We start from the raw sequence: 20523 nt of genomic DNA, 5'->3' as shown, positions 1-20523 counted from the left end.
ATCCTAAAAATATTCTTACATTTACAATAAAATAGTATAATTATAAAACACATTTTTGTTGAAATTAAATAATAAATAATATTATACACAATGACCACCTTCTGAAAAATATATTTTTTACTCTTCTGTGTATAACATTTTGTACTTTTAAAATAGTCTTTTTTGTAAGATATAAAAAACACAGGCAAGAAAAAATGCAAATGCTAATGCTACTAAAGCTTTATCAGTAACTTCCCTCCTACCATATTTGCCTAAGAGTTTTCCACATTGAACTATAACTTGTTGTTGATGTTCTAATTCATCTTTGGTACTTGTAACTTTATCCGATGATATTACTAAAAAGTTCAAAACAACAAATTAAAAATTATGTGCTAATATCTAAGAGTATATTATAAGAAATAAGCTATATACTTAATGTATCCAATGTGTCTGCACTTCTTTGGGTTGTTTCAGCTAAATGTCTAGATATACTTAAAAGTTTGTCAGAAAGTTGACTTGATGTATTTGCTAAACTATGTTTGTCATGTCTTCTACGTGCAGCAGCTTGATGCTCTTCAGACATAGAGAGCAATTCTTCTTTGGCAAGTTCATCTATTACACATACACTAATAATATTGGCTTTACGAAATGCAGCTAATGAAGTGTTAAGTTGTTGTTTGTATGTATCCACTTCTGCCAATAATTCTGTCTTTTTTTTTTCTGAAGGTTCTCTTTCTGCTACAGATGCTAAATTATCTATAGATGTCTTTAAAGCTGTTATTTTTGTTCTACCTTCTATATTTAATTCATTAAGTAATTCTAAAGGACCTGTACATTGCTGAATATCCTGAAAAATCAAAATTATTCTGCACATTTTCTTAAATAAATTAAAATAAAAATATGAATCTTGACTTAACCTCTAAAAGATATATATTACGCGTAGTTCTTACTACAAAAAAATGTTACATTAATAAATTATTTACAATAAGATCTATGATAATTACAAATATAAATGTATCAGGGATACAACAAATATGTTTCACTTATATTATTTGACGTCAGCATAATAAATATTATACCGTAATTCAGGTTATATTATAACTATTATTAAAAATTATTGTTGTAAATAATATTTACTTGTATTAAAGCTGTAACTTGAAGGTGATTTTTCACAATATCTTGATGAATAAGATCTATTGCATGCTGCCCGGTATCCATCGTGGCACGTGTTTTTTGACAGATTCCTTATATGCCTTTTACTGTATGTAAAAATGAAATGTCATTTTAATATAGATTAATATATGGGCGGATAAAAATGTAAAACGCCCATTATTTTTTATGTTAAATTTTTATGAAAGTTGTAAATGTATTTAATTATGGCGATCTAAATATTATGTTTTAATTAAATATTTCTAAACATTAAATTAATTATTTTTATGTACTTCCTGGAATTTTATATATTATTATGTTTTGCAAATCACATATAAAGTAACATAGGTATGAAACATAGGTATAAAATTAGTAAAATTAATAATAGAATGTCATCAAATATACAAAAATAATAGAGGTTGCATATTTTATTAATGTACAATTTGAATATTACACTATTAACATACAACTGGCATTATCTGATTACAAACATGGTTTCAGTTATAAATATAGTGCTGACACAAACATTTTGGCCTTTTTTATCTATAATATGTAACCCTTTTTAAATAAAATCCTAATGTCATAAATCATATCCAAAGCACATAGGTTAGGTAAAATTTATGATGGGATAATACTATGTAATTTAACATAGTTATGTCAAATATTTCTAGTAACTATTCTATGTTGTTCTATATTACATATGTAAGTCTTTTCAAAGTTAATACAGACTCAAAATTAACGAAGGCAGTGTATTACAGCAGTTGTAAATTCTGTTGTAGAACTTTGTCCACCCAGATCTTTAGTTAATACTTTTCCATCATTTAGAACACGATTTAATGCATCCTTAATTTGCTCACTATAACGTTTCAAATTTACATGACGCAAAAGTTTGACAGCACACAAAAGCATGGCAGTAGGGTTTGCAACATTTTTACCAACAGCTTCTGAATATGTATGTCTTGCACCCTATATAGAAATCAAATTTTGTATTATATTTTTATCTACATTTCTAAAAATTTAATAATTTTTTTTGGTTTATTAGCATTGATCTTACTGGTTCAAAGACAACACACTCGGGACTATAACTAGCACCTGCAACCACACCAGCACCACCAACCAGTCCAGATGCCAAATTGTCCACAATATTACCATATAAATTCGGTAATACCATTACATCAAATTGATGTGGATTGGACACCATTTGCATTGTACAATTATCCACAATCATTGTTTCAAATGTGATTCTGAAGTTATATTAATAGTCTGTCAATACTAAATGTTAATAAGAATCTACAAAATAAAAGGTATTTATAATTACCTAGGATACATCTTAGCAATTTCTTGGCATGATTTTAGGAAAAGACCATCACCAAGTTTCATAATGTTGGCTTTATGAACACAAGTAACTTTCTTACGATTATGTTTCACTGCATAATCAAATGCAAACTTTGCAATCCTTTGACTTTTAGCAGCAGTTACTATTTTTAAACATTCTACTACCCCTTTCACTGATTCATGCTCTAATGCAGAATATTCTCCCTCTGTCTGTTCTCTAATAATAATACAATCTACATTTTTGTGACGGCATTTAACACCAGGTAAAGATTTCACATGAACAACATTTGAATATAAATCTAGACTTTTACGTAATTTCATGTTCAATGTTTGAAGCTCTCCAGTGAGAGAATGGTCTGGTGTTGCTAAAATACCCTGAAAAACATGGTGGATATTTAAATTGATATCTTTGATATTGTTAATGATTAATTTTTTAATTTGAACACTAAATACCTTTAAGCATACTTGATTTCTTGCAATACTGTTTGATACTTGTTCAAGTGGTGCACTTAGAGTTGGGTTTACCTCTGAGAGAAAGTAAGGTTCAAATTCAACTGGTACATTTGCAGCTTTGAAAACACTTTGAACAGAAACTACCAATTCTGGTCCAACACCATCTCCTGGTATAAGCGTACATTTTACATTTCCCTCTTGCTCAATAGTCTAAATGAAAATATTATTAAAATTATATGTACACAGTATAAATAAATTTTTAAGGGATAATATAATACATACAGACTCTTGTAGACGAATTGCACCAACATGAATAGACCTGACAGCTCCTTTTTGAGCAGTCTGTAAATAACAATTTAGGTATAAATTAACAAAAATTATGAATGACGTCAAATGAATATAATTTAGTAGTACAAATAAAATATTTTTCTATATATAATAAAATTATAAACATATTCAACAAGCTATATATATAACAATATAGACGTGAACGTAATGATTGAGTAACACATTTGTCGATCATTTAATCTATTTCGTTAATTGAATTTCTAACAGTTTATTTATTTTAACACTTTGCAGTTACAAAATATTCATATAAGCTTTGAAATTTATCATTAAATAAAATTAAATAAAATTAAATAAAATTTGTACGCATCTTTGAAAGAAGTTATTCTATATGTAACGTCCTTGCAATAGTCATTGGTAACTATTTGGATGGATGAACAAGATTTGATGATTTTGAGTTGAAATTCGATGACAGTTTTAATTTATAAAATTGCAAATATTTCACTAAATCAAAGGTTTTATATTATATTTGTATATACATTACCTGTGAAAATACTTTGCAGATGTTCCTCGCGAGTAAAGCCATTTTCGACAATGGACCCTAAATTGTCTATCTCGCTCTTGTATTCATATACCAGTAATGTTTTAAATTTGGAAATTATCAAGAGAAATTAATTAAAATTATAGAAAATTTTTTCTCGTATGTCATATAGAAAAATAGAAAATAAGTACAATTTAGATAACTTGATCTTTCATTGATAATATTAACTTCAAACGCTTATGAATGGTACCTAAGTAGTATGAGGTGCGTACGATGCTGCCACTCGTAATCGTTTTACTTCGCGTTTTTTCGGAGTAGATCGAGTCTGTATAATATCTTTTCATTACTATAAAATATAATGAACAATGCTACCAGCAATTTCAAATAATTCCTCTAGTTTATCAATGATTTACATTAACTTGTTTATTCTACAAACTTATTGCACTATTGTTTTATTACATTTTTATATTAATGAAATTATTAGCAGTCATATTAGACTAACTTTTTATTCGTATTGTATATGATAACAGATAAGTTTGAATATTTTTTTCTTACTATATACCAATGTTCGCGCCGGTCATGTCTGCGTAGTTACAACAGCTGTGTCCAATTCTACTGCAATCAGAAATGTCAAAGATGATAACCTATTTCATTCTGTAGTAAAATTATATAAGACTTATTTGGCAAAATGCATGTTTATGAATATTTTCGATGAGATCCAAATTTTATCAACATTGCAAATTCTGGTGGATTTTATTATGACAAGTTTACCGACATGATTTTGCATAGAAATAGAAACAAGGATAAAAGAAACTGGAGATAAATCATACAATCTATTTTTATAATATAAAATTTTTTAGAAGGAATTGTTATAAATTATAATTAATACGATTTGTAAGTCATTCAAAATATTTCATGAAAATGACTGAAGAACAATTACGTGAGTAATTCTTTTATGTACTATAAACATTTGTTTGTTAAATACGTATTTCTAATTTAGAATATTTGTTCATAAAAACTTTGATTTTAATATACGTTTTTAATATATATTAAACTTTTTATATTTCACATATTTTTTATATTATTATATTAGTGACACTATTAAATGATTTTAAAAATGATAGTATGATCCATTAATGAGTCACAAACAGTAATAGATTTAACTATAAATTTATCATTTGACAATAATAACTTTTGAAGAGATGAAAGCATAGGGATTTAGGTATAAGCATATGTAACAGTGATAGAAAACACTAATGTTAAATTTTTTAGCACAAGAAGTGACTAAGCATAGTTTTCGTCAAAAAGTATGGGATTATTTGATGACAAATGATTTAGTTAATTTTCCTTTGACTGTACATGATCGTATACCAAACTTCAAAGGTGCTGCTGAAGCAGCACAGCGTTTGGCACAATTGGATGATTTTAAGCAGGCAAAGGTTATAAAGATAAATCCAGATAAGCCACAAGAACCTGTAAGATTCTTAGCATTAGAAGCTAATAAGGAAATATTAGTTCCAATTCCCAAATTAAAATCTGGCTTGTTTGTTCATGTTACACCAGTTGCTGGTGCTTCTAAAAATGAATTAAGAACATTATCAAAAATTCATGGCTTGATAGTAGCTGGGAAACCTCTTGGTATAGATTCTAAAATAAAGGTATATTTTATTTATTATTTCAATAGAAATTTATTATTATTTACATCTGTTTTCATCATTTTGTACATTAATCTTATTTGGTCACAGATAGATCTTGTAGTATTGGGGTCTGTGTGTGTTAGTCGTGATGGATACAGACTGGGTAAAGGTAAAGGATTTGCAGACTTAGAATTTGCTATGATGATGAGGATGGGTGCAGTTACACAAGATACCATAGTTATTACAACTGTGCATGACTGTCAAGTCTTTGATAGTCTTCCACCTCAAATATTTAAAGAATATGATGTACCTGTTGACATAATTGTTACACCTACTCAAACAATAATAGTAAATCCAAAGTTAAAGAAACCTAGTTGCATTATATGGCATATGCTTAGCGAAAGAAGAATTAAATCTATGCAAGTATTGCAGCAGTTAAAAGAAATGGATGAAAAGTATGTATTGAAACGTGTAATTGATATTGCACATTGATACATAAATGTACCAAATTGTTATACTTTTCCCAGAGAAGGAAAAATAGTAACTTTAAAAGAAGAGGACTCAGATATAGAAACACAAAAATCTAATCGTTCTCATTATATAAAAAATAAAAGACGTTTTAAGGCAAGAAAACCTGTATCAAGTGTTAATGATGTTAATGAAGAAGGAGAGAAACAGGAAGTAAAGGCAAATTTGCTTAAAAAACGAACATCTAATAAGATGAAGTCTGGGGATGATAATGTATTTTCCAACAAAGTTGAGGTAAGATATACTAATAATTAATGTATATTAAATCTATATTATGTCATTATTGCATTGTTTCAGGAGAAAGTCGAAAGCAACGATAAGAATATGCAACGTCGTAAAAATTTGAGACTGAAATCTAAATCTCAGGTTGAGTTTTCTTTAAAATTATCAAATATTTCATCTGGCGTAAGAATACGCGATTTAAAGAATGCTTTGTTAGAACGCGGTATTAAGCCAAATGAAATAACTTGGTTAGGACATCGTGGTATTTGTTATCTCCATTTTAATAAACTTAGGAAGAATAGTAGTTTGCCGGATGAACCGATACAGGTTGATTCAATAATGGCAAATTTACAGCAGTTATGTATTGGGGTATCTAGTGGAAATATAAACGATTTCATAACGGTGAAACCTGCCAAATCAATATCCAGAATCGAAGTCACAGACGTGTCTTCAGTTTAAAAAACAGTCGAATATTTTCTAAAAATGTACAATTATTTAGGATAATATATATTATTTTAAATAATTGCTCACTTTTCACCATCTATTCGATGCATATTTTTATAAATGCGTTTGATCTGTCGGCGATATACTAACTTCTGTAAATCGATGGTTGTTTATAACTTAAAAATGTACAAAGCTTTATAGATAATTTATAATATATTTATATGTATAACAAGTGCAAAATAATCGTGCGTATTGTATAAAACAAATTAAGTATGCATAATTATCAGTCATTAAGGCATTTAATTTATAATAGTATATTTTTGATAGTTTGTATTGGATAAAAGTTCATGTGAAGATTACTAGTTTGCTCAGAAGTTATGCCATGTTTACATTAAAATTTAATTTGAAACATGTGTTATATCTATGAGGGTAAAATACTCTTTGACAAGAATTGCACGTTTATTATTTTGGTTGATAAACTGACGATAATTATTAATAATTAACAATTTAAATAACATTTACTGTGATCATGTAAAATATATTTAAATCTAAGGGAATTTAAACGGAGCAGGGAATTTTAATGATTTCTTGCGAGATATATTACACAAAGATAAATAATCATGTGAAATGCATATCTAGCATTTGATAATGTTTATTCGATATTACAGACTGATAATGATAGTTTAAGTAATCTTTGAATTATATACAGGGCATACGAATGAAAAACCAATATTTTTCGTTTATGTATTAGATATTCCATTTTTCTGAGAGAATATTTTGACTGGTAGTATATATATGCAATTTTCATATTGTTATACCTTGTAAGCATGTATTTCGCCAGAAATCAGACAACAAAGAATGCTGTAATGTGTGTGGTAACTGAAAAATGGCAATACTTAACAAATAATGAAAATGATATTATTTGAAATTAACAAATTTAGTCAAATATTCTTAGAACATAGAAATAGGTATTATTTTTACTAGTATTGTTACTAATTTCTTTATTATTAACGCTATTGTGGAAACCATTAGCCAGCGAATAGATCGGAAAAGAAACAGAGACTTTAATTGTATGATATTAAAAATCATTCGGTTGAATGCTTTTGTGGAATTTATGTCATTGAATAATAGGTGAATTAAATTTTTAATAGCAAGAAGACGGTGAATCTCCATTTTTATTTCTTTTACTTACAATTAATTCTGTTTTCCCAAACAATATCCACCGATCTACGATTACCCATTATTTTATTAAATTAGTCGACAATGCAATTATATTAATTTTAATCAGCTTTGAATATCATTTTATCAAACTCGAGTCTCAGTTTCCTAATTTTTATCACTCTACTTTCACTCCTCGCTAATTGCATTAGTTTCGATTAAGTTTCAAGAAATTGAGACGCTTCTCCGAAGGAAAATCCAAACTCTTTGCAGATGCGAGAGACGAAGAAGAAAAGATATTTACGAAGTTTCAAGGATCATTAATACTTACGGATAAAATCTTGCTTCGCGTGGCAAGTCTGGTTAAGAGGATCGACTCAATAAATATAATTACACTGGTCAAAACTGTGAAAAAAATGGTAGGAGAGAGAAGTCGATAGTATTTATTCATTTTTCCATTAAAATATTATTTTATATATTTCTTTGATACGTTACTTTAAGAACCATACGCGCTTCGTCATAAATATCGCACGATATCGCGAAGGGTACCATAAATAAACAAAAGGAAATTGTGTACTTTTAATTGTAATCTTGTTTATTACACCTAAAGATTGTGTACCACTACACCTACAGAATTTTCATTCTATTTATCTGAAAAAAAGAAAAAAGTCTACTCATGCTGTCGATAAACTCCTACCACTCTTAAATCGAATTTATCACGTTTGATATTTGCTTTACACTTTTCTTTCCATCTCGTCCCGATAAACACATTTTACAGTTTTTATTGCCGTATTTTCCATAATCCTATATCGATACAAAGTAATTTTTTGTCTTTTCTGCTCGCAACTTTTCATCTTTATCGATATCGATCTTCGCTTATCGTTATTTTATTACGAACCTTCTTGTAAAAGCAAGATCGTGTTTTTATTCGAACAAACGAAGGGAACGAGGCATTCGTTTATCATTTATACATGGTCCTTTCGATTATTTAAATCAGCCCTTTAAACATCAAATTAAAGGGTTCAACCGGTGAAAGCGGAAACTCTGCGCGATTTCATGGTATTCTCTCTTCCCGAATACCAAATTCTCGTTTATAATCCTTATTAAATTTACTTCTATCATTTATCAATAGCGTGGAGAATCTCGCGACAACTCGAGCTTTACCTCTGCAATAAATTCACCTTTATGATAATAAATGCTGATCCAAGATCGACAAAAGGGTTGAAGCAATCGCGTTTCCCTTGAACCTTTCCGCTCGCCGCCATTGCGAAATCCTTAAAGAGGAAGAACAGGGACAGGTGATATTCGAATTGTTGGATCGTTTAATTATCGTTTAATTTCACGTTACAACGTATACTCTTCCTTAACTGCTATTTATAAAATTACATTGTTCTTGGTTTTCTTGATTGTTAGAGGAGCGATCGTTGATCTGTTCTTAACAAGATTTAACCCTTTCGCTACCAGCGTCACAAATACGTGAGGACCTGATTTTCTTATCTGAGCCCGGCGTCACAAATATGTGACGGGTGTTCATTATCAGTTTATGATAATTGTTTGCACCAAATCGTATCGCACACAGACGGGTTATGTTATAAAACAATAAAATAGATACAGGATGTTATTGATCTGGCGACAATTACTTTTTTAAAAAAGACCTGGGCATCACAAATTTATGCTATGTGTTCTTTATCAATATTTTTTAATTGGTTGCACTAAGTGGTGCCGCAAGTATATTAGCTGAGTTATATGTAGAGTTTTTACTTTGTTTTTCCTTTCCAATTTTATTCATTTCCTTTTAATCAAACGTGTCACATATATGTGACGACGGGGCTAGCAAAGGAATTATTTATCTATAGCCCAGTGTTACTTATGTGTGTCGGCTTGTAAAATTGCTAATTTCACTTAGTGAGAACGTTATAGATACGTCCCACAAAAATAAACCACAATTGGTATCATATTTAAATAATAAGACGTCTGGGCTGTGATGGCGGTTTTTCTCCTGAGCCTCTGGTAGCGAAAGGGTTAAGGTACGCGAAATGGTGGCAGGTGTACATTATGGAATAACGATATCCATGGAGAAACTCGCGATTCTGGTAATCTGGTAATCTCTAATCGCAACTTGTTAACACTTTGACTGCCACGTTGGTCATATATGACCGGCCACGGTTTCTCCTGTGACGCCACGGTGGTCATTGATGACCTACTCTTGAACTACTCGTGAAATTACAGTTGTAAAAATTGAATGAAAATTACGTGGCAACTTTCACCGTTACCCACTGTCTTCCGGCGGGAGAAAACTCCGTTGGAGTTCTAGGAAGGCCTAGTTGGGGCCCAAGGACAACAGTCACAGAGGGGGATGCTAGACGCTAAGCTGGGGCGTCTGGATCGGAGCTCACAGCGGAAGAGGCTACGGATACGTGAAAACAAAGCGACGGAGAGGGGCACGCCCTATAAAACAGCGAGGGATGCATTTTTGGGGCACTATCCGTCCAGCGTACCGAGAGAATAAAGAAGCTAGCCAGAAGCAAAGATTCTAGTTCTACTAAAACCCTTCCTACAATTAGTTAATGCATTTCGAATATAACCGCTAATTAGAAAATACTAATTAGAAAATACAGGTAGCCCTCCTACAACACGGCATTCTATAACACGGTTTCACTATAACACGATTCATAAATTGCGGAAACCCTCCTACAACACGGCATTCTATAACACGGTTTCGCTCCAACACGATAAGAAAATTGCAAAAACCTTTGTGCAACACTGTACTTCTACATGAGCAATGACGACGAAGAAATTGATTAAATTAAAGTTGCGTTAAATTAAAATAATATTTTTGTGTTTGTTCTGTTTCGTGTAGTGCATACATTTATATTTCTAATAAAAATTAAGTTATTTATGTAGAATTAAAGAACAAATTTGTTTTCAGTAAGTATTCGGAACGTGACCCCCCTTTTTGTACTGGCTCTGGGTATCATACAACACGGTTTCACACGACACGGCATTCTCTAGGAACCTATCTACCGTGTTATAGGAGGGTTACCTGCACTTCGAAATAAAAAGTGCCCCACTGAACGATTAAAAATTTTTATTAGAACATCGATTGAAATAATATTGGAACAAATCTTGCATCTATCGGGGTGCACTCCCGTGGCGTCGTGAAACATGTGATTTCGACAGTCAAAGGGTTACAGGATACGAAGGATACGATTCCTCCGCGACCTCGCGATTTCGACCTCGTTTATAACGTTAGAAAATGTACCAGAACCGAGGCTGCACGAGTTCCGCAACTTTCTAAGAGGGAAGTTAAGCAGCACATACTAACTATTAAAGTGAGGAGCAAGCCGCACGAAGATTGTTCGCGGCTATCTCTTAAATCCTGTGCTTGCTCGAGTTCTTTCCTTTCTGCGGAATAGCTAGGTCGAGGAAGAGGAACGAGCTCGCCTCTAACGACTTCCTCTTTCCGTCTGCTAGATTTTGGTAAAATATTCTTTAAAAGGCTTCATTTTGGTCGAGTGTTTCTCTCCTCTTTCTCTCTCTCTCTCTCTTATAAAAATAAACAATACGCTTTTCCTCAGGAGAGAGCAAGAAGCGGCGTGAGATCAGTGGGTTGAGGTACGAGTTCATTTTTATTCGGAAAAGAAACCCTATTCGTCGATACTTATCGTTTAACTCTTTATCGTAATTGTCTACCGTTTAATTATAAACTTCGAGTATATCGGTGTCGAGTAAGTATGTCTCTGCTAGAAAGATTACAAAAAGAAGACAGAAGAAAGGAGAACAATGGTCATACAGATTTTCGTTCGTCTTACCTTTACTAAATTCACGTGTATCACATTAGTTCCTGATAGTCACTGGTCCAAGGAAATCCATTGTCCCTAGATTACTAGGTCAATTTACCACGATCGAACTTTCCTAAGTACTATGCTACTCGAGCAATCGGGCACTGGTTTTCAACTACGAGCACTGTCCGATACGTTCTTTCCACATCGAGGTCCGTTCTTGGGGCGTCTAGACGGTGTTTACGACGTGGAAGGTTCAGGACTAGCATCGATGTAGTCGATATCCGACGAGGTTGCAGTACTGGCTCGTCTTCCTTGCCTCGGTGATGAGCTTATGCGTGTCTTCACGTTGCTCGTCGAGACGCTGAGGAGGTTTCCGGTACGCTGTGGCGGCTGCTGCTTCGTCCTGCAATCAATATATCTGTAGGATTTCTCATATCTGTAGGATAAACAACAACTCCCTTTTTGATAACAGAACAGGTTTATTTAATTAAAATATTACGCTAAGTTTCTATCAATTCTAACTCTCAAACACACGATCCTCTATTCACTATGTTGGATGACTGACGATTCGTTGGTTCTTAGTCACTAAGTAGAAGGGCCTAGCTGATAAACGCAGACCAATTTTAGAGTCCAAAAACAATTGACTCATTTCTATTTTCACTAAGAGCTAATGGTCATCTTCACCCCGCCAAAAACTAACATTATATAATGTGAGAGGAGTCTTTATTTGGATGGCGTCACCCTGCATCGGGATCTATCTTCGCTTCGAGGAAAATTGATAAACCAGGTTCCTCCATTGCGCTATGAAAGACTAAACACTCAACGCATTCACTTCCAAACCCTAGCATTCCTACATACATAACCACCTATAGATGACTAAATACTCATCTGACACTATAATAATTGTAGGATTTTTTGCTAAATTAATCCTATGCAGACAGAGATCTGCGCGTCTAATAAACAACAACTCCCTTTTTATAACAAAACAGGTTTATTTAACATTAGAACTATCGATCTTTAATGGGCACCTAACTACAAGTGCACAGATTATAGTAATTTCAGCGATACGATGAATATGAGTGAATATATTGATTACAGTTCTCTGAGTTCTATGAGTTGACACCAATTTTATTCTTAAAACAGGCGTATGTGTTCGGTGATTGCAAAAAGAAAAATTCTGGAACCAGTCATTTTGACTGGGTTGGTAGTTCTTGGGTTAACTAAAATATTACACTAAGTTTCTCTCAATTCTAACTCTCAAACACATGATCCTCTATTCACTACGTCTCGACTACACGCATTCTGACTTCTGCCTTTTGCGCCCTTGCATAAGTCTAACTCTCTTTCCTTTCATACGCAAGCTCTCTTCGTTGATTACTTATTCCCCGCGCAACCTCGCCTTTGGTAGACCAGGTAAGTACTTCAAACACTCGGATGGATTCTTAGACTTTCGTTCATTACTTGCACTCGACCCAGTCATAAATATTTCATTCGGTCATCCATTCGTCCACACACACTCCAGGCATCGTACGAAACGCCTAAGTCGAAACCAATACCACTATTTATTATTCCCGTGCTAGAGTTCTTTGTTACTCGCAACCTCACATGTCGATATCGTCTTTGGAGTAATTATTTCTAGAGAAAATCCAAGAAATCTCGAACTGTGTCGATCGACACGGTCTAGGAAATTTCCTAGAATTTTCTCGATTTGAAAGGAGGAACAATACTCCTCGTGACCACTGTTGTTTCTCGACGTTGCGAGGACGAAAGGAAAATATTGCACGAGCTATTTCGCGTATTCGTTACATCGGGAACAACGGCATTTGTACCGAGAAATTGCAGCGTATCAGCTGAACGCTTCGCGCTTTGTACACCGAAGAGGTCGACTTTTGTGTAGTTGGCTATGGTCCAAACGTATCGAGGAAATCGTGATCGAAACTTCCGAGCAGCGTTTCTAACTTTTTCGTTAAACGGAATTTACAGTATATCTACATGCAGCTATAGGCTCCACTCGATCGATAGGTTTCACCCCATCCTTCGAGGGCTCAAAGACCGCTCGCTCGAGAGCATTGATCGTTTATTTAGCAACTTGGTATTTGGCGGAATCGAGGCTCGTGATCCTGTGGCTAATTCAAAATTTATCATTCTCCCCGTGGACTCGTGGCGGAACAATCCCGTGGATGAAACTTCCAGATGTAATGGAAAGATTACATCGGTGTTTCGGAATCCCACTTTGTCAAAGTTTGCCGCGTATTAGTCGCAGTGAGCCTCCTTCGTCGCACCTGGAACCACCTACGCTCGAGATAAGATCTACAGTGGATCGTGAGAGCGGATCATTTGATCCGAGACGTAAGAATTCAATGTGCACGTACTTGTAATTTTATCGGTAAGCGAATGCTGAAGGAATGTGAGAAATATAAAGCCAGTTTAGTTAAAGTTGACAAAGTGTGCGAGATGGATCGCTTTTCCAGGTAAAATAACGGTGAAACTAAATAATCGAGTTTGCTATTGAGAAAGCGCGTAATGATCGTTGTCCAATTTGCACAACATAATTAGATCGTTTATTTACGCGAATTCTGTTTACCTGATAAGGAAAGTGCAAGTTCTTTGGGTCACCGATTTAGTTGAAACTCCGCAGGTTTGTAGATATCGTCCTGCAGTTTTAGAAAATATATCATTATAGCTGTAAATATTCAATAGTTTTTGAAATATTTGCGACTAAAGTTTTATTACTTCTTTAATTACATATTTATTGCTAATTTGTTCTCAGTTACGTTGTAGCGTAACGGTCACGCTCTAAATTTCCCTGACCACCTGTATATAGTATTTTTTATATATTATGTTATATTATTTTATATTTTATGTTACATTAGTTTATATATTATATTATATTATTTTATATATTAGGTCTGTCATCGTTTTCAAATATAGCCAGGAGTAAAACTAACTTCTAGGTAAACCACATGTATATAAAAATTCTATTCGTAATAACTGCTCCCCTCTCCCCCCTTACCCAGCGACAGATAAATATAGTTTTTTAGTGCCCTTTTCTATATTGTTTATACACCATAATTAAGTGCTCCCTACTTACCAAGTTCCCATATAGCAATAAGTGCAATTACCCGTAAACCAACTGTAAACTACGCGTACTCTGCCTCAAAGTCTTTAGTTTTATAAACTTAGGTTAATCACTATTCCTATTTATACGTTAAACGATATTTGTTGTATTTGTTATTTATTATGTAAATACCCAGAGGCTTTAATAAACGTATGTTAAAAAAAAAAAAAGAAAAGAAAACACTCTAAATTGCTATACCGGAGGACCGGGGTTCGATTCCCGATTTATATTTGCAATTTTTTTCAATTTATTCTTTATTCTGTACTCATTTTTCGCCTATGAAAACTTTGTAAATACACAATTATAAATAAAGTTTCTTAATAAGAAAATTTATTCTTTACGCTTCCTTATGTTAGTATATATTTCTTACAAAATAATAATATTATGTAAGAAAAATACTTTTCTATAGCAATCTTATTTATTACAGGAAATACAAAACCTGTCGGACATGTAAGTATTAATTATTAAATTAAACATCCTATAAGAATGTTGCCTATAATTTCAACTTTGCTGTGCAGCTAGAAATCTTCATGAATTAATTACAAAAACTTGGAAATTTATTAATTTTCTACCGACGTATTGATTTCTAGTATCTAGTTCGAATAAAAATTTTACCGCCTGCGATCAGCGCCATCTATGATTTTAGCTCATTTGCTCGGAAAAGTGATAGGAATATAGAATAGGCAAGGAGGTCGTGGAAGAGCTCGTCACGTGACAGACAAGGACATATCTTCCGTGAAAATATTTAATACTCATCGAAACTAGAAACAAAATGTGAACAAAAGTGATATGAGAAGATTCGCAAGAACATTGTCTTTATAATGAGTGCATAAAGTTTCATAAATTAATTGCGTAAAGGATAGTAATTAATGAAAAATCAATGGCGTCTTCGACAATCTTCGACAATAATTCAAACACTGCGCAAAATAATTATTAATAATTAATTAATTAGGAACAAATTCCTATCGAATAATATATGTGAAAGTTCTTGAAGGATCTGGCTTTACGATGCAATTATAAAAGTTCATAAATTAATCACAGATATTGAGTAATTAGTGAATTTTCCACTGCCGATTTGATTTATTAAAATATATTCGGAGCATATAACCAGAGTTAGTAAACTGACATCAGAGCCATCTATGATTTTAGACTCGAAGTTCCAGTTCCGTAACGAGAACATAAATGGCTGTAATGTCAGTTTATTAACTATGATTATGTCCTTCTAGTATATTTTAATATATTTTAATAAATCAAATCATAAAGTTTTCTACATTCTTTAATGAATTCAGCCCAAACAGTAGTTTTAATTAGGCAATCAGCATTCATTCCTTTATCTGATAGACGACAAATGTGCGAAGGTACGCCTTTACAAACGCAATTATAAAATTTCATAAATTAATCACAGAAATTGAGTGATTTGTTAATTTTTCTCCAAGTGAACAGGAGAGAGCATAGAAAATGAGAAAAAATTGTAAACAAGCATCGGAAGCATTGTTGTGTCCATGCAGGTGTATCTACATCACACAAAAGAAAGTAAGTCTTTGTCTTAACACAAGTTTCAGTTGTAATTAAATAGTGTAAGTTATGAGCCATTGTTTTTCTACCTTTTATTAGTGATCGCAGAGCTTGGTTGTGAAAAGGAAATATTTTGTTGAAATAAACAGGCACATGCAATGGTAGGAAAATATTAGACTCGTGGAATATCACCAACATAGAGCCATGAGATGTAGAAGAATTATATTTTATAGCGAGAAAAAATTGAAGCAGCAATACAAATATGTAAGTTATGATATGTCTATTGGATTCTAGGTCGGCTAACCATATGACATACAAGATAGAAATCTTTGATGGTCAAACAAATATTCAGAAAATGGAGATGGCTTAGGCAGATAAAAGAATAAAACAAATTTAGGTGATGGCCTCTTATAACAACTAGATATAGAGAATGCGGTGAAATTGAAAGGTATATTGTATTCCTAATCTAAATAAATATTAATATCAGTTGTCAAAGTCAATGATCATTGCTAATGTGTTAAATTTCAGAATGATGGAGCTAAGGTACAAAAAGAAAAGAGAGAAGTTCGAATGAAAGCAGTGAAAACAGAAAATGTATATTATGTGGAATCATGAAACAGAAAAAAGGCAGCACATGTATCAACAGAGAAAGATGTTTGGCATCGACATGTAAATATGAAGATAATTAAAGTGATGGAAAATGAGAAATTGGTAATAGTTATAAAAGGTAAGAATAAATTGAATATAAAGTGTAATTATTGCATTAAGGCAAAAATGTGTAAAAATATCTATAGGAACATGGAAACTATAAAAGCAACAGGAATAATGGGGCTGTAACACGTAAACTTGATCAGACCAATAAAGCCAATGTCACAACGAGGTAAATAATTAGATATATGTGTTTTAGGACGAATTTCATACAAGATTACGTTTTTGTCGACGAGATTTAATTGCTATGGCTAATTTTGGAAAAGATGACAATGGTTCCCAATTCTTCTTTACTCTTAATTCTACACCAGATTTGCAGAATAAACATACAATCCTTGGTAAAGTTACTGGAGAAACTATATACAACATGCTTAAACTTGAAGAAGCTTGTAGTTGAAACTTGTAGATGAGGTAAATTTAATGTTTACAAGAAAATATATCAAGAATTGATATAAATATAATATTTCCTCTTTTTTGTAGAATGATAGACCATTTTATCCTCCAAGAATGATAAAAACTATAATATTGAACAATCCATTTTCTGATATTATATCAAGAATAATAGTAGAGGAAAGTGAAGAAGTAAAGGACAATTCAAAAACTAAAACAGCAGGAGTAAAGTATAAATCATATATGTTTGCAGAATTTAGGCCTGATAGTATTATTCTTTGTAATGAAAAATTTTGTTACAGAGACTTCAATCTTTTATCATTTGGTAAAGAAGCAGAGGAAGATGATGAAGAATCTGTGATATTAAATAAAAAGTTTAGTGGTAAGGGCAAATCAGATCATGATCATTTAACTGATCCAAAATAAAGCTCACAACCACCTGGACCTCCAAATAAGAAAAGGAAAAAAGTCTGTAATAGCGATTGGGAAAGTGATGATGAAGTAAAAACTTAAGAAGAATTAGAAGTTATAAATAAAGAGAAAGAGTTAGTTTATTGTTTACATTATAACTATGTTATAGAAAGTAGGATTTTTCATTGACTGTCTTATATTTATATTTTCCAAGTAATGAAGGCAAGGATAAAAAATAAATTGAGAGATAGAAAAAAAGATACGAAGAATTATGTTGTTAATAATTAACGTGTATATGTGAAACTTCCAAAGTGAATAAAAGGTACCTAAATATATAACCATCGTAGTTTCATTTTCTTTCTACCAAGAACAAAATCACTCGCATTCATCTGTGACTTAATGTTCGTCTATAATTAATTCCTCAACTTTTGTAATTGCATCGTGAAGACAGCCTCAGCCTCATTATTGGTGATTATTGCATAGAGTGTTTGAACATTGCCGAAGATATTAATGGCTTGTCTTTCCATTAGTATAATGGAATAGCTAATAATTTCAGTTCATAAATTAATTATAGAAATTTGTAATTTTTCGCAATAAAAATATATCCATATTTGCATCATTGACGTTATTAAATATGAGACATCGTTTGACATTTCACATCGATACTTTATCACATAGCTAATTCAAAGAAGCAACATTTTCCCGCTACGAAAATACCTAGCATATCCGGCTGCAGCCAACTTCCAGTTGACGGCAAGCGGGCATAACAATAACATGGTGCAATATTCTCCCGCGTCGGAATAAAACATTAAATCTCAGAACGTTTCGTGAAGTAGTGATATCGCTGATTGACGTCTTAATTGCTTTATGAAGTTCAGGATTACTAACTGTGAACATTTCTTCGGTGGTAATATACTACATGTGAAAAAAAGTGATGTTACGTAGTGTAAATCGTCTAACGATACACGTGGGAAATAAAGTGGTGTGAGTGCCGTATCCTATGATATTACCGCATTGTCCGTTATTATTGGCTATAGAAGATTCTAGACTTCGACAGTTCGTTGGAATATTTGATCAACATTACTCTGAATGGGCAGCTTTTTAATAGTTTTATCAATTTTTCTTCGGTCTTGATATTACATTGCAACATAGTTATGTATTGCCTCTTTCACATTCTAAATTTTAATTGTGGATTAGAATATTTCGTAACTACTGCATAGAATAGGCTGTTCTCGAACCAGTAGGACAATTATATTACAATTGAAGGTGCATATATGAACCAGAGTAACGGAAAAGCAGGTGCCTGTGAAATCGCTCTACACAGTATACTTTATTCGCCTATATTACTGAAATTAGGCTTCTCGGTTAGATTTCTTCGGCATAACAGCCATGAGTAATTTTTCCCTTAACGGAACTGGATATTTTTTTTCGGTTTCGTGTGTGCGTTTTCAAGAAATATTGCCGAATGTGCAGTGACTCTCAGATCGTGCTGCGCAATTTACTTTTTTGGCTTCTATCTTTTGAATTAGGCTTTATGAACAGGATTTTTCCACTGATTCGCGCAGAGTGATTTATTTCTTAACGGGATCGGATATTTTTTTTCGGTTTCGTGTGTGCGTTTTTCTAAAATAGTGCCGAATGTGTCAGTAGCTGTCAGGTCGTGCAACGCAATTTACTTTTTTCGCTTCTATCTTTTGAATTAGGCTATTTGAATCGGATTTTTCCACTGATTCGCATAGAGTGATTTATTTCTTAACGGGATCGGATATTTTTTGTCGGTTTCGTGTGTGCGTTTTTCTAAAATAGTGCCGAATGTGTCAGTAGCTGTCAGGTCGTGCAACGCAATTTACTTTTTTCGCTTCTATCTTTTGAATTAGGCTATTTGAATCGGATTTTTCCACTGATTCGCGTAGAGTGATTTATTTCTTAACGGGATCGGATATTTTTTTTCGGTTTCGTGTGTGCGTTTTCGAGAAATAGTGCCGGAAGTGTCAGTGGATCTCAGATCGTGCTGCGCAATTTACTTTTTTGGCTTCTATCTTTTGAATTAGGCTTTTTGAATCGGATTTTTCCACTGATTCGCGTAGAGTGATTTATTCCTTAACGGGATTGGATATTTTTTTTCGGTTTCGAGCGTGCGTTTTTCTAAAATAGTGCCGAATGTGTCAGTGGCTGTCAGATCGTACGACGCAATTTACTTTTTTGGCTTCTATCTTTTGAATTAGGCTATTTGAATCGGATTTTTCCACTGATTCGCATAGAGTGATTTATTTCTTAACGGGATCGGATATTTTTTTTCGGTTTCGTGTGTGCGTTTTTCTAAAATAGTTCCGAATGTGTCAGTAGCTGTCAGGTCGTGTGACGCAATTTACTTTTTTCGCTTCTATCTTTTGAATTAGGCTATTTGAATCGGATTTTTCAACTGATTCGCGTAGAGTGATTTATTTCTTAACGGGATCGGATATTTTTTTTCGGTTTCGTGTGTGCGTTTTTCTAAAATAGTGCCGAATGTGTCAGTAGCTGTCAGATCGTGCGACGCAATTTACTTTTTTGGCTTCTATCTTTTGAATTAGGCTTTTTGAACCGGATTTTTCCACTGATTCTCGCAGAGTGATTTATTTCTTAACAGGATCGGTTATTTTTTTTCGGTTTCGAGTGTGCGTTTTTCTAAAATAGTGCTGAATGTGTTAGTGGCTGGCAGATCGTGCGACGCAATTTACTTTTTGGCTTCTATCTTTTGAATTAGGCTATATGAATCGTCTTTTTCAACTGATTCGCGTAGAGTGATTTATTTCTTAACGGGATCGGATATTTTTTTTCGGTTTCGTGTGTGCGTTTTTCTAAAATAGTGCCGAATGTGTCAGT

At 32.8% G+C, this 20523-nt stretch overlaps 4 protein-coding genes across 4 annotated transcripts in view; 1 reads left to right on the top strand and 3 right to left on the bottom strand.

Moving 5' to 3' along the window:
• Nucleotides 1-100: 100 nt before the first annotated feature.
• Nucleotides 101-1227, bottom strand: Sec20 (vesicle transport protein Sec20). Its single transcript, XM_017898603.1, has 3 exons — nt 1117-1227; nt 412-826; nt 101-335 (listed from the first exon to the last, which is right to left on the bottom strand). The coding sequence occupies exons 1-3, from the start codon at nt 1195-1197 to the stop codon at nt 148-150; spliced, it is 684 nt and encodes a 227-aa protein (XP_017754092.1). The 5' UTR covers nt 1198-1227; the 3' UTR covers nt 101-147.
• A 585-nt stretch (nt 1228-1812) lies between these two features.
• Nucleotides 1813-4031, bottom strand: Idh3b (isocitrate dehydrogenase [NAD] subunit beta, mitochondrial). Its single transcript, XM_017898564.1, has 6 exons — nt 3746-4031; nt 3199-3258; nt 2917-3126; nt 2447-2838; nt 2183-2372; nt 1813-2094 (listed from the first exon to the last, which is right to left on the bottom strand). Exons 1-6 carry the CDS (start codon nt 3785-3787, stop codon nt 1864-1866), a joined length of 1125 nt encoding a protein of 374 aa, XP_017754053.1. The 5' UTR covers nt 3788-4031; the 3' UTR covers nt 1813-1863.
• Nucleotides 4032-4607: 576 nt separating this feature from the next.
• lost (methenyltetrahydrofolate synthase domain-containing protein lost) lies at nt 4608-6632 on the top strand. The gene is made up of 5 exons (XM_017898577.1): nt 4608-4682; nt 5015-5400; nt 5488-5834; nt 5907-6141; nt 6205-6632. The coding sequence occupies exons 1-5, from the start codon at nt 4658-4660 to the stop codon at nt 6586-6588; spliced, it is 1377 nt and encodes a 458-aa protein (XP_017754066.1). The 5' UTR covers nt 4608-4657; the 3' UTR covers nt 6589-6632.
• Nucleotides 6633-11667: 5035 nt separating this feature from the next.
• LOC108546484 (serine/threonine-protein kinase 32A) overlaps nt 11668-20523 on the bottom strand; it is a 40942-nt gene continuing 32086 nt past the window's right edge. Inside the window, exon 10 of the mRNA XM_017898568.1 lies at nt 11668-11919. Within this exon, the coding sequence (XP_017754057.1) occupies nt 11754-11919 (166 nt within the window). The 3' untranslated portion in view covers nt 11668-11753. The remainder of the gene's footprint in view (nt 11920-20523) is intronic.

This window comes from Eufriesea mexicana, unplaced genomic scaffold (assembly GCF_001483705.2).
Source record: "Eufriesea mexicana isolate 0111107269 unplaced genomic scaffold, ASM148370v2 scaffold654, whole genome shotgun sequence".
NCBI lineage: Eukaryota > Metazoa > Arthropoda > Insecta > Hymenoptera > Apidae > Eufriesea > Eufriesea mexicana.
Note: the sequence above shows the minus strand (reverse complement) of the source record. Positions and strands in the feature narration are given on the sequence as shown.